The sequence below is a fragment of the Lontra canadensis genome, unplaced genomic scaffold, assembly GCF_010015895.1.
Source record: "Lontra canadensis isolate GAN:19392208 unplaced genomic scaffold, GSC_riverotter_1.0 scaffold60, whole genome shotgun sequence".
Classification (NCBI taxonomy): domain Eukaryota; kingdom Metazoa; phylum Chordata; class Mammalia; order Carnivora; family Mustelidae; genus Lontra; species Lontra canadensis.
The window spans coordinates 5045696-5059201 of NW_022631054.1; the positions used below are offsets into that span (position 1 = coordinate 5045696).

The following is a 13506-nucleotide window of genomic DNA, read 5'->3' on the forward strand; positions in this document are numbered from 1 at the left end:
CCTCACCCCAACCTGCAGGCCATAGGTAACCTATCCCAAGTAGGTTTCCCTCGACACCTTTGTTCACAAGAAACTGACACATGGGAGGACAAAATCTAGGCTATGCGCAGTTCACCCACTGAGTCAAGGCTTGTTGGTCAGGAACAAAGCAGGAGCACAGATAATACAGTTTTCATGCTTCTCACTTCCCAGAGTTCCGGAGCTCCGGCAGATCTGCCTGCCTAAAATTCTTTCTGCACTGAAAATGATCCCCATGCACCTGATGGCAGAAGAGCAGAATGGGTCATCATTTAGCCCTTTCATCTGGCACTGACACTGATGGGTGGGGAGGGGTCCCGTGGTCAGTGGCAGCTCTGAAATAAAGGTTACTCATTTCAAGGGACTTTGTCACCAAACCTGAGGCTTCTCCCCTTTCCTTCATCCTCTGGTGCGGTGTCAGGAAGAGCCTGGCATCAAGGACACACTTAGGACCCAACCTGCTTGACACGGAGACATCCTCACCCTACTTTATCCCACTAGCACCACCGCCTAAATGAACCCAGGTGTAGGGTATGTGTAGTATGTAACAGGTGCCTAATAGATGCTAGTCATGTGATGAAAATCGAGAGTCTTTCGTCCCATATAAGGGGTGAACGTGGAGGGTAATGAGTTCCCCATCCCAGGACTGAAAGCATGGGCTGAACTATCACAGAGTTGGGATGTCGCAAAGAAAATTTAAATTCTACTGCCAGCGCACAAACCAAACAGATACACATTCACTGGATTTTGTTTTTCTCAAATTAGTTACAATTTTAAAATTGTGAGATTTCGCAAAAATGATTGCTAGCCTCCAAAAAATAAGATCTGGTAACACAGCCAGCTGGAGCTGAGAGCAGCTTTCCTTAGAGAATCCTCTCCCCATTCAAAATAACCCCTGCTAGATCACTTCCCTTTGTTACATGCCTCACCCTGGAAGGCAATTTACTTTGTACCCTCTACTGTGTAGATGAAGTATTTGGAAGAAAAGCAGAGTTGCTCTGGGTTGAAGGGAGCATGGGGCACCGAGTCCTCCCCTTCACTAGGGCACCTGAGGCAGCCACCAAGAGCCCTAGGGCTCTGATAAATACCGGGTTCATTCTTTGCCCTGCAGGCTTCCTGATATTTCCAGAAGCCCTACCTGGGGCTTCCCGTGGAAAGAATTCCAAACGTACGGCCTTACAAAGAGGTTAGATTATTCTTACGAAGAACTAGTTCTCGGGGTGTGAATGGTAGGACCTCACCTAAGTGTTGCTCATTCGCGGCGTCAGACACACTTTGTAGCTCAAAGGAACTGCGATCCCCATTCCCACCAATGAGTTTGTGTGTGATGGAAAACTCTCCGCGCCCACGTGTGCACAAACTCTGGGAAGTGTTTTCCTTTCTAATTTCACACACTGACAGCTGTTGACCCGCACCTAAAATACAACATGACACACGTGCTGAAGGTTTTACTAGCAGATCATCCCTGAGGCTTCAGAAATGGGAGGCATTGGAGACGCTAGAAGAGATCATGATAAGAACTGGGGTCACATTGGGTTCTGCGCTCCAGGGGAGTCTGGAATCCAATTTGCTTTGGCTCGGGTGCCTCCCCCATCACAGGATGAGACATTTCCCCCAGCCCCCACTCCCCCACCTGCATCACCTCACCGGTTACACAAGATCCTCCCCTCCCTCCCTCCCTCTGCTGTAATCTGCACCTGCCTTCTACACTCTGCCATCGTCTTTCCCTTAGTTGATCTCGCGGTCTCTAGAGTAGGCATCTTCCGATCCACAGATGATGCAGACGGTGGAGGCCAGAAGATGCCCTTGGCACCAAGATCCTGGGGAAAGCCCAGCTCCCCAGCTGTTAACTCTCAGGACCCCATGCCACCAAGCGCTAAGGGCCATCAGGGTGGAGGTGGAGGACACTGTCCATGGCTACACCCCTTAAAATGGGACTCAAAGGTCCAGTGTCTCAGCTCTCTTCTCCACGCCCCAGCAGACTGTCAAGGGAGGGGAAGGGGCAAAGTGCAGCCTGTCCGGGAGAGGGTGGGAGGTACTTGCAGTGGGAAAACATCTCATTTTGGTTTTCTAGTTTTTCTCCTCAACGTCCAGAGGCAGTCTTAGTGCACATTGCTTGGAGCGAGGCTTGAGATAACTATACTCTGCCTGCAAGGTGCTGGTAGGCACCAGGGAGGAACCCTGAGGAGACCGGCCGGGTTCCTTCAAGATGTCGAAGGGCACCAAGGAATTGAAAGGGAGCGCTCCTTACAGTGAGTAGTCTGACTGGAGTCCTGGGTGGTGTGAAGGGGGCGACGGGAAGAGCTGAGTCCAGAACCCAGTCATGCTTGGCAAGGACAGTGAAGACACCTCACGGTTCCCTCTGCCCCACCCTGCGCCCTCCTGCATCTCCCCAGGGACTCGGTCGGGCGGAAGGTCACTGAACTCCCACAACACCTAGGATTTACCCCTATGGCTATACCTTTCATGCTGTTTACTTAACTGACTCCCCCATGAGGCCATGAGGTCCTAACTTCCTAGCGTGCGCTACAGATTAGGAGCCGGGTTCCCTGAATGGCCAGACAGCGGGTCACAGCGTCAGCAGCCCTGTTGCCAGGAATGTTCATCCAACCCCCCACCACATACTGCACATCTACCCGCTGCCTTACAGCTTGCTAATCGTACTTTTAGTGAGCACTTACTGTGTGCGGGCAGCGTGAAATGTTGGTGGGGGTCCCCCATTCCTCCGCCTCTGCCTCCACTGAGGCCACCCTCCACAGAGCCACACCTCGGACGGCCCCAACTGACTCCCTCCAGCCTGCTGGGGAAGAAGTGACTCACGGAACGGGATAACCTGCTGAAATGGCGCCCCCTGGCTTGTCCCACAGGGGCAAGGCAAGTTTGCCGCGTCCTGGATCTGCCTGGGACTCGGTGGGACTAATGCAGGGAAAGGCACTTCGATCCCACTACAGCACAACTCATTTATCGAAGATGTACATTTCATACATGTTAACGTCTCGGAAATTGGGATGCATCTTCCGACCAGATGGCATGACACCGTTGAATTGGCTGTGATGTTTTCTTCGTGGTGCATCTCACACTCAACAGCATCTTAGATTCGAAGAAACGTGGTAAGCAACATTCTCCAGTCAGCCTTATCAAGGAGCCGGGACCGGGTGCTTCTTCGGTCCCAGGGAATGGTACTCACTTGATTCTGAGCACAGGAACGGAGGAGGAAAGGGGGGTTATCGCCCCGCCCCGCCCCAGCCACAGCCCCATGCACTCCCCCTGGCCTAAGCAAATAAATACACCTCCAAGCTGTGAACGCGAACAGCTCTGTGCAGGGAGAGTGGAAGCACTAGCAAGCCGGAAACAGCAAGGGCTCCGAGGTACAGTTGTGTGTGTGTGCGTGTGCCCAAGCGTTCACACGTGTGAGCCCTCAGGCAGCGCTCCAGCATTCGGCCTGCTTCCCCCCACCCCGCCCCCGTCACGGTCTTAACCCGCCTTCCTTCTTCTGCCACTGGTCCCAAAAGATTCCCACACTCCAGCCCTCAACCCTCTCACCTGGCTTCTGCCCCCCACCATTAAGGCCGCTGTTAGGGCTTGAATTATGTTCCCTCAAAATTCCTGTGTGGAAGTCCTAACCCTGGGACCTCCGAAAGTCACTGTTCCGGAGACAAGGTCTTTACAGGGCTTGTCAAGTTCAAGTGCGGTCACTTGGATGGGCTAGTCTGGGGCGACTCCTGTGCGGGGAGAAGCCAGCCGGCTGAGTGCCCGGAAGTGAGGCCTGGGACGAGTCCTTCCCTGAGTCCTCGGGAAGAGCCAACCGTGCCAACACCTGGATCTCTGACTTCTCGCCCCGGGGACTGTGGGACGATGAGCTCAGAGGTGGGAAGCATGAGTTGCGGTTCCCTGGGAACAGCCCAGCCTCAGATAACAGCCCCTGACGGCCGCCCCCAGCCAGGCTCCGCGGCTTCTTTGAATTTCACATCCACACTCACTGCTCCTTCGCCTAGATGGCTGACTGCTTCCTGGCGTCTCTCCATGGCTCCCCTCAGGCTCTGTCTCCTGCTCTTCTCCACCCGGAGATCGCCCCAGAGCTCCCTCTGCTCCCCGGGCTGGCCCAGGGTGACCTCCTTCTCACCGTGGCTCTCAGAGCTCCGTCTCTAGCCCGCATCTGTGCCAAGTTCCAGACCCAGCACCCACCCATCTCCTAGGCATCTCTCCACCTGCACGCCTCAAACAAATCTAAAACCAAGCGCGTCATTTCCCGCCTTTCTCGCCCCAACGCCTACCCAGCCTGCTCCCCTCCCCTTGTGCTGTCTACTTCAGAAAACAGCACCACCTCCCGAGTGCTACCTGCTAGAGAGAAGCTTTCCTTGGTTTACTACTTCTGAGACCTCCTTCTCTGCTCCCAGGCCACCCTCCCTAGACTGGGAGACATTTCATGGCCAAGGGCCGTTCAGTTCATGTCTACACAGAGAGACCTCAGACACAACTCTGGAGACACCCCACGGCGGGTGGGGGATGGTGGAAACCCCCCCACATAAGATCTTAATGGTAAGCCATTGTCACTGAAAGAAATACCATATCACAGACAAGTTTTTATTACTTTGTCCTGCATATAGAACCCACGAAATATAAAAACATCTCCAGAATTAGTCAAAGGAACCACCCCCTTCCCCACCACCAGCCCCTTCCCTCCCCAAATGGGCTCAGATGGGGGAGCCGGAGGGTTGCAGGCCACCTCCCTCTGTCCAGTGAACAAGTTCCATATAAAAATAGATCTGTAGAGGGCTCCCAGAGAGCCATCAGCCCGCATTCATGCAGGGCAGAGGTCTGGGACCCCTCAGGATTCTGGGACCTCACTCCTCCATAGAGGGGGGTCTACCCTGGACACCGAAGTCCTGCCAGCACAGCCAGGAGCCCCCTCTGCAGAACAGCCGGGGGATGGGGAGGGAACTTGGGCCTTCAGAGCATGACTGATGTGCTGGAGATGGGGCTGAGCCTCCCTCCACCCAAGACGGGACACTGGTCCTCCCCACCACGTCCTTTCCAAGCTTGGGTGGGGGGAGGGGGCGAGCCTGGAGGGCAGCTGGCAAGGGACCATACCCTCCAGCCCTGTCAAGGGTGGAAGCAGCATCTCGAGCTCCCCCGGTACCCTCAAAGTCACTAAGGCAGGTGCCTAGGAGGTGGGGAGCAGAGGGAGGGGCTCAAGGGCAGATGAGCTGCTGCTGGCAGGGTGAGGCCAAAGGCACTGATGTGAGGCACTGTCCCCCACCGCGGGTGCTCCCCAAAATGCACGACATCATCCACCCTCCGGCTCCTTCTCATGCTAGCCCCTCTGCTTGGATGCCTCTTGTCCTAGGCCCTCCATCTTGGCCTGTGCAAAACTCCACCCACCCCAAGGAGAGATGCCCCCACTCCTACCCTCAAAGCCTGTTCAACTTATGCATCAGCCTCTCAGCCAAGAAGCCTTTCCAGACACACCTCCATATACACAAATCACAAGAGTGTCCACCTCCCCTCAGGCCCACCGGCCCACAGACCCAGAGGTCTCCTGTGGGGCCCAGAACACTTTTGGACGGCGCCCCTGTCATCCTTCTCAGTGCCTGAGCTTGTCTCCCCACCTAGGCTGAGCCCTCCATGGGCCAGCTCGATGTCTCATCCACCTCCTTTGTCTCCCCCTCGGCTCTTCCTCCCCCCGACCCCAACCCCACAGCCAAGCCCAGAGTAGGCATATGGCAGGGGAGACCTGGACAAACGCAGCCCCTGGAATCCTGTCCAGACCCAGCTGCCTTCCTGCCGTCCTATGAAAGCCCTGGCCTCACGATCACCACCACCTCCGGGAAGCCCTTCCGGATAAGGAACTCTGGAGTTAGTTCAGTGTGGCCGCTCCTGCTGGAGCCCCACAGAAACCAGAGGGCAAAGGTGCCCCCAGGAGGCTGAGTGGCGCCCAGGAGACAGCGCTTGCAAGAGGTGGTCACCTCAGAGCACCACTGGGCTTCCACGGGGTACAGGTAGGACCAGGGACTCTCTCTCCAGAGCCGACCTCTGGACTGCCCCGGACTGGGAGGTAGGCCCGTGGGTTCCAACCCCAGCCCCGGCCCTCACTCCTCCGCCAGCCTCCATCTTTCCTCTCTGCACAGTGTGGCTCAGAGCCTGTCGGAGAGAGAAGGTCCACCCTGAGGACATCTTCACCATCCCCCGTGGCAGGACAGCAATGCTCACGGGTCTTTCGGGTAGAAAGCCTCTCCCCTCATGCTTGTCTCCCATGTCCAGGCCAGTGAATTTATAAAAGGAATGCAAAGGGGAGGCCTCACTGGGCCTCAGGGGAGCACCAGAACCTTAATGGCCTAGCCAGGACCCTCTCCCTTACCCTGAACTCCCAGCCCAAGGCCAGGGGAGGCAGAAATCAACTCCAAGTCTGGGGCCCTTAGGGTCCAGGCCCAGAGCTCAGCACCACCTTTGCTGCCTGGGCCCCGGGACCAGTTTACAGACAGGGCCGAGCCCTCGTGCAGGAAGCTGAGGACCTCGCCTTTTTGGGACCCTTCAGGACAGGCGGCCAGGAAGCGGTGGTCCCTGCCAGGTCTCTTGGGAGCTTATTAGGGACCCATGCTGCCAACTGGCCAATAGGTCTGTGGGGAAAAGGGGCACCCACTGGGGTAGGCCCCAGACCCCAGTGGGTATGGAAGACAGGAAAACACGAACCAGGCAATTTAAAGCTACATCTTCCCTCTCCGTCCCACCCGCCATGGTCTCTGGGACCTTGCATTTTCTCCTGTGTTATCTCAGGGGTTCTCCCCAGGGATTTGAACCCTCTGGCCAGGGGGCTGAGTCAGCCAAGGGGTCCAGACCAGGGAAAATGGGAGGAGTAGGCAGTGAAAGGAGGGGAACTGTGGTCCCAGACACAGTCCAGGCCCCAAATGCAGGGAACACGCGCTCACTCCGACCCCGCTGGGGCACGGCGGGCCAGGGTCCCTGTGAGGGCTGGGGTCCGGCCCCCGAGGGCCGGCGCAGCTCACACCTGCACCCCCTGGCCCTGCAGCTGGAGCACACATGCCCGCAGGGCGCTGATCCCGCTGAGGAGGGCCTCTCGATGTTCTGCCGACGAGATGCCCAGGTTTACCAGGTCCCTGAAAGAAGGGCTGGTCAGACCCCACTGGCTCCAACCCTCTTCTGCTCTCCCTCCCTCCGTTGGGACAGGGAAGGGCCCAGAAATGGGACAGGCTCAGGCCTCCCGGACACATTCCTCTAACTCACTGGGCGGCCATGGCAGCCACGGCCTCCAGGCTCCCGTAGCCACCGGCAGTGAAGCTGTCCTTGTAGCGGCCCAGGTCCAGGGCCTCCAGCCATGCACCCACGGAGCCGAAGGATGGAAAGGCAGAGAAGGCGCGGTCCGCCAGGGGGGTGGGGGGCCTGGGGGGCAGAGGAGCTATGGTCAGTCAACAGCAGACCTGGCCACCCTCCTGAGGAGAGGCCAGCTGAGAAAGGACAGGAGAAGGGGAGAGCAACCGAGCCCCAGGGCGGACCTGGCCCCACGGAGTACGAGACATCATCAGAACAGGGATGGGTTTCAAGATACGCAGGCAGGTAGGTAGAGAACGGGTTGCATCTGAGCCAGCTAAAGGTACTGGGAGTATCTGGAACAGTCTTGGGGGGTAGGACACACCTAGGATGATTTGGGGGGTGACCCGTGTCATATTTGGGACAACTACAATACTCACTTCACTTATTTATTGCAACTACAGACCCATTAGAACTATTTCCACACGCATTCACCCAGTCGGTGGTCATTTTACTGGGACGTGTGAGGCAAAACCCAGGACAAGTAGAGTGACTAAGATGGAGGACAACATCCATGTGTCTGAGGCAGGAGTAGCAGATCTATCCAGGGCAACTGCGTGAGCAGTCCTACCTGGACAGGTGGGGTGGGACAGGTAGGGGAGTAGTTGGGGGGCACGAGTGGGGTGGGACAGGTAAGGGTGGGACAGGTGGCGTGGGACAGGTGGGAGGGGCAGGTGGGGGGGGGGGGGGGGGGGGGACGGGGGGGGGGAGACAGGGGGGGTGGGGACAGTTGGAGGGACAGGTGTGAGGCAGGTGGGGCAGTTATGCTCGGGCCATGTTGGGAGGCCACTCGTGGCGAGGTGAGAGGTTGGCTGTATCTGGTGGTTGGGGCGGGTGGGTGGGAGTGTATCCAGGACACATGGGGCATCAGCTATACCTGGGAGAGTTGGTTGTGGCACACTTCGGAGGCTCTGGGTCCTGTACCATCTTGCTCAGGAGGCTGTGGATCTGGGAGAACCTGGGCCGCTCGCTAGGGTCCTTCTGCCAGCAGTCAAGCATCAGCCGGTGTAGGGGGGCTGGGCAATTCCTGGGCGGGGGCAGCCGGAAGCCGTCCTCCACTGCCTTGATCACCTGGGCATGGGGGCGAGGGGCAGATGGGAAGCTTTAAGTCCCTCCAGCACATGCACACAGCTCCCACCCCCAGGAGGATGTGACCAGGCAGGACAGGGAGCAAGGAGACAGTGAAGAGGGGCCTAGGGCTGAGAGGTGAAGGGTCAATGGGCAGAGGTCAGGGAGTTGGGGGCTGAGTCACTCACGTCTTGGCCAGACATGTCCCAGTAGGGCCGCTCCCCAAAGGCCATCAGCTCCCACATGACGACACCGAAGCTCCACACGTCACTGGCAGAGCTGAAGTGTCCAAACTGAAGGGTCTCAGGGGCGGCCCACAGCGCTGGGCTCCGGCCGCTCTGCAGACACACAAGCAGGTCAGGGACAGGAAGGGACTGGCCCAAGCACACCCAGGCCTCCCCACCCCATGGAGCCCAGATCCAGCCCCACCTGCCGTCCTCCCAGCGGCACCTCTCAGGAAGGCACACAATGATGCCCACACCGGCATTTATTCGGGGCCCAGTGGGGGGAGGGGCGGGGCCGTAGGGAGAGTGGCCCTGACCAGGCAGGGCAGAGGGCGGGAGTGGGTGATGGAAACCTGGTGCAGTCTGATGGGCAGGTCCGCCTGGGAGAAGGGAATCCTCACCATGGTGGTATAGACGGCCTCTGCTCGGTCTCGGGGACCCCGCCCAAAGCCAGAGATCTTGCAGATAAGGCCGCTGCTGACCAGCACACGGCGGGCCGCCAGGCCCCGGTGAACGTAGCCCATTTCCGATAGATACTTCATGGCTGACGCCAGCCCGGGCAGCAGCCCCAACAGCTGCCTGGCCGCCAGCTGGCCTTCATGCCGCTGTGGGAGGAACACTCAGTTCTGGGGGCTGTGGGACCTCAGGGAAGTCACATACCCATCTCTGGGTTTGCCCTGGGACCCACCAGGTAGGCCTGGCCAAGGGGCCCCTTTTTAGGGAATGAGGCCAAGTACAAGTCCCACCAAAGAGAAAAGTGAGGGATGAAGACTCACATGGTGAGCGGTACCCCCAGCCTGGGACCCTGGCCACTCACCCGCAGGAAGCCATCCAGGGCCCCATGGCTCATGTACTCAGTGACAATCATCAAGGTGCTTCCTGTGCCAGGCAGGGGGACACACATGCTAAGTTGCCAGCTCCCCTCCACGTGCACACATGCTCCCCCAACCCGGGCCCCAGCCTGGGCCAAGATGGCCAGAAAGAAGTTTCCCCAACCGGGCCACCCTCCTGCATGACCCAGGACCCTCTATGCCAAAGAACAAAAGAGGGGGCATAGGGAGGAGGACAATGACCAAGATCTAGGAACTGCAATAAGTTCACTAAGAAAAATCACCCAAGGGGCGCCTGGGTGGCTCAGTGTGTTAAGCCTCTGCCTTCGGCTCAGGTCATGATCTCAGGGTCCTGGGATCGAGCCCCACATCGGGCTCTCTGCTCAGCGGGGAGCCTGCTTCCCCCTCTCACTCTGCCTGCCTCTCTGCCTACTTGTGGTCTCTTTAGCTCTGTCAAATAAATAAATAAATCTTTAAAGAAAAAAACTCATCATGGACTTTAAAAAAAAAAAATCACCCAAGGTCCAAGCCATCCACCCCCCGACAGTGCCATGACAGGTCAGAAAGGTCATTCAAGGTCAAAAGGCCCTCCCTGAGTCAGTGAAAGAAAAGCTGAGGCTTTCTCTCCATACCGAGCAGATCAGGGACTCCCTCCCATGGCTGGAGAAAGGGCCTGGGGACATAGGAGCACTCCACCTTCCACCCCGTTTCCACCCCCATAGCTGCAGAACACACGGCCCTACCTCGGGTGACCACACCTTCCAGCCTCACAATATGGCTGTGGTCGAACTGGCCCACGGTGAGGGCCTCAGCCAGGAAGCTGAGCCTCTGGGAGTCAGAGCAGCCGTCCCTGAGCATGTGCACGGCCACGGGGAGTTCCTGGCGGCCAGGGAGCTGCAGGCAGCCGAGGGACAGCTCCCCGAACCGCCCTGTGAGAAGAGAGCACCTCAGACAGTCCTCTGGGGGTCACCTCCTGGCCAACCCAGGCTCGGTGAGTAGTGGAGAGAGCAGCTTCTGGATCACGGGCCATTTCTGGCCTGGGGCTCGGGGCTCCCAAGTTCAAATCACAGTAAACTGAGAATCAGCCACGTGACATGGGCTTCACAGTCCCCCCGACGAGGCAGTTCTCATGCCCATTTCATAGACAAGGAACATTTTCCAAGCAGGAGAGCCATGTGCCCTCGGTCACACAGCTGGTCAGCGGCAGAGCCAGGACTAGAACTCACGGGTGTCTGGTCCCCAAGTCTGTGAATTCTCCTCCCCACTGCCCCCTCCATGAAGGCTTGGGACTACACTCCCACCAGGGGCAGTCTGCAGAGGCCAGTGGGGAAAGGGTTAGGGTGGGCAGGTCTCGGTGACCGTGGGGTCGGGGAGAGGGTAGGAAGGCAGGATCACAGACCCCCTCCGCCATCTCCTTCCCTGGAACCTGGTGGGTAGAGGTCCCATCTGGGGTGGAGCTGGGGCCTCCTGGACAGGCTGGGACTGGGGTGAAGGCAGGGGCTCCAGAAATGGGGAAAGCCTGGGGGGCTGAGGTAGGGTAGGGAAGAGGGGGCTCTTGGGACAGACAAGGCTTCCCAGGGGCCCAGCTTGCCTGCTCCGAGGCTCCTCTCCAGGGTGACGGTTTTTGCATCCAACTCCTTGGCAAACAGATGAACAGCCTGCAGAGGGTCCCCACAGCTCTGGGGGTCTAGGAATGTGCGGCGCGTTGGGACTTTGACTGGAATGCAGAGAGAGACAGAAATGGGCCAGGGTTGGGGGTGGGGAGTGGGGGGGTGGAGGGGAAGGGGTTCCTTGGCCCCGGGGGTGGGGGAGGGGGCGGAGTTATGAAGGACAGCAAGGAAGAGGGCTAAGCAGGGGCCAGGTGACTACTCACAGTGGAAATACAGCTCCTCCTCATCGTGGGCGTCCTGACCTCCTTTGCCATAGGGGCAGGGCCTGGGGAGGCACAGAGGCATTCCTGGATGGAGGCAGCCCCAGCCCCGCCCATCTCACCACACCCAGGGTGGCAGCTCCTTAACCCTTCAAAGCCAGGAAGATCTGAGCCCTGGGGAGGGACCTTCCCGTCCTGTTTTGAAAGATCCTCCCCACAGCTGACACAGAACCCTAACCCCAGACCTAACCCCTCATCCCCATCCCCATTCCTAATTATTTTCACTCGGAGACGCAATGCACGTTCCTGCAACTCCAGAGGCACCCAAGTCCATACCCCTGACTTTGAACCCAAGCTGCCCTGAGGCAGGGCCTTCTTGGCCCGGAGGAGAGCCCCTGGCACTGCTGAGCAGGTGAGACCATGACTCAAGCTGCCTTTTAGAAAGATCCTGCTGGGCTGCACCCACAGGAGCTGGCGGTGGTGCCTTGGGATGCAGGGGGAGCACAGAGCTGGAGAAAAGCAAGAGGACTCAAGTGACGTTTAGGTGACAGGACTGCTGGAAGGCAGAAAGGGGAAGGAGAAGATAGGAATGACTTCTCATGTTCTGGATTGCCCAGCCTTGGACGGTGGTGCCATCGACCAGGACGGGGAGAGGAGAGGTTCGCGCTGAGCCGGTGGGAATCTGCAGAGCTCACGGGGTGAGCAGGGAGGGGTGTGGAGTAGGGAGTTAGAAATGAGGGGCGGATGGAGAAGACGTCTTCTTTGGGGAGCTGTGAGCACCGTCCAGGCAGAGGACAGAGCCTGGGAAGTGGGACTGTGGACAAGTCTGAGCACCCCGACATTCAGAGACCAGGTAGAGAAGAAAGAGGCCACAGAGGAGATCACGAGTTAAAGGGAAGCAGAAGGAAAATCAGGGGTGACCATGGCACAGGAAGGAAGGAAAGAAAAAGTGGTTCAGGGGAGAGTGATGGCATGGAGGCTCGGAGAAGGGGGCAGTTAGGGAGATGTTTCTATATGGATGGGAAAGGCAGCTGAAGTAGTCACGATGGTGGTTAGCAGCACGGGCTCTGGAACCTCATGCAGGAACTGGCTTCCCAGCTCCTGCACTTGGTAGCAGCAGGGCTGGGTGGGCTCAGATTTCTTTTTAATAAAATCGGGATAAAGACAGCCCCGCCCAATACAGCAGGGTTGCACAGAGCTTACAAAGCACTCACTAAATGTCAGCTATTATGTGGGGCAGAGGGGGACGTTACAAATAGTAGGGCTCCTGAGATGGTGAGAAGGGGTGGGGTACACAACACAGCAGGATGGACTAGGAGGAAGGCACCTACTCTAGAGCAGAGGGAGGTGAGAGGATGGGGGCAGAGACAGGCAGGTGTGCAGACTTGGGGATGCACGAAGGAGCAGGTGCAGCAGACGTGGCCAAGGGGACAAGCCATAAGGACAGTGCACCTGCAGGGCGTAAGTGGAAGAGCCAGTCGGACACAGTATTTGGGGTGATGGCCAGCTCGATGGCAGGACACGGGAGAGGGAGGCGGAGGTGCAACGGAACAGAAGGTCCCTGGGACTGAGCAAGTCAAAGGACCAAGAAGCCAAGGGATGGGAGGTTATCCAAGGGTCACTGAAGTCACCCAGTGTGGTGACTGGACTTCCCACGAATGAGGGCAACATCCAGGAAAGGTGGGTGGAGAGGAAGGGAGCAAGGCCGAATGGATGGAGGAGGGGCAGAGAAACGGACACCCTCTGGTGACAAGTGGGATGAGCCAGGGTGGGATGGGGAGGGAGAGCGGAGGGGAGGAGACCCTGCAGAGGGCAAGTACGGCAGGGACCCTGAGAGCCGTCAGCCCGTGCGGCCAGCTGGACAAGCCCATCAGCACCTGATGGGCAGCTTCTCCTTGTTTCTGTGCCCCTGGATTTTGAGCAGGTTTTGAGAGTGAGCCCTGGCTTACTCTACCTGCCCTTGCACATCTGCTCCGAGGTGCTCCTGGGCGGCTAACCCTGTCCTGCACAGCTCCTCCCCAGAGGTGAGCTCCTCACACCCCTAAGCTCCCAGCCAGGACAAGAGGCTCTCAGCTCTTGTCCAATCCTGTCCTATTTTCCTAACAGGTCCAGTGTGGGCATCTAAGCACCAGAAAGGAGCTCACGACTCCCGTCCTGCCTCCCTTACCAT

General features: G+C 58.1%; 1 protein-coding gene across 3 annotated transcripts in view; it reads right to left on the reverse strand.

Annotated features, from left to right (window-relative positions):
* Positions 1 to 6234: 6234 nt before the first annotated feature.
* EPHA10 (EPH receptor A10) overlaps positions 6235 to 13506 on the reverse strand; it is a 38590-nt gene continuing 31318 nt past the window's right edge. For all 3 annotated transcript variants that reach the window (XM_032877304.1, XM_032877303.1, XM_032877302.1), the window contains 9 exons: positions 11340 to 11401; positions 11058 to 11183; positions 10210 to 10395; positions 9454 to 9515; positions 9038 to 9241; positions 8601 to 8750; positions 8222 to 8415; positions 7261 to 7416; positions 6235 to 7133 (listed from right to left, as the gene is read on the reverse strand). In XM_032877304.1, the coding sequence (XP_032733195.1) occupies positions 7019 to 7133; positions 7261 to 7416; positions 8222 to 8415; positions 8601 to 8750; positions 9038 to 9241; positions 9454 to 9515; positions 10210 to 10395; positions 11058 to 11183; positions 11340 to 11401 (1255 nt within the window). In that variant the 3' untranslated portion in view covers positions 6235 to 7018. The remainder of the gene's footprint in view (positions 7134 to 7260; positions 7417 to 8221; positions 8416 to 8600; positions 8751 to 9037; positions 9242 to 9453; positions 9516 to 10209; positions 10396 to 11057; positions 11184 to 11339; positions 11402 to 13506) is intronic.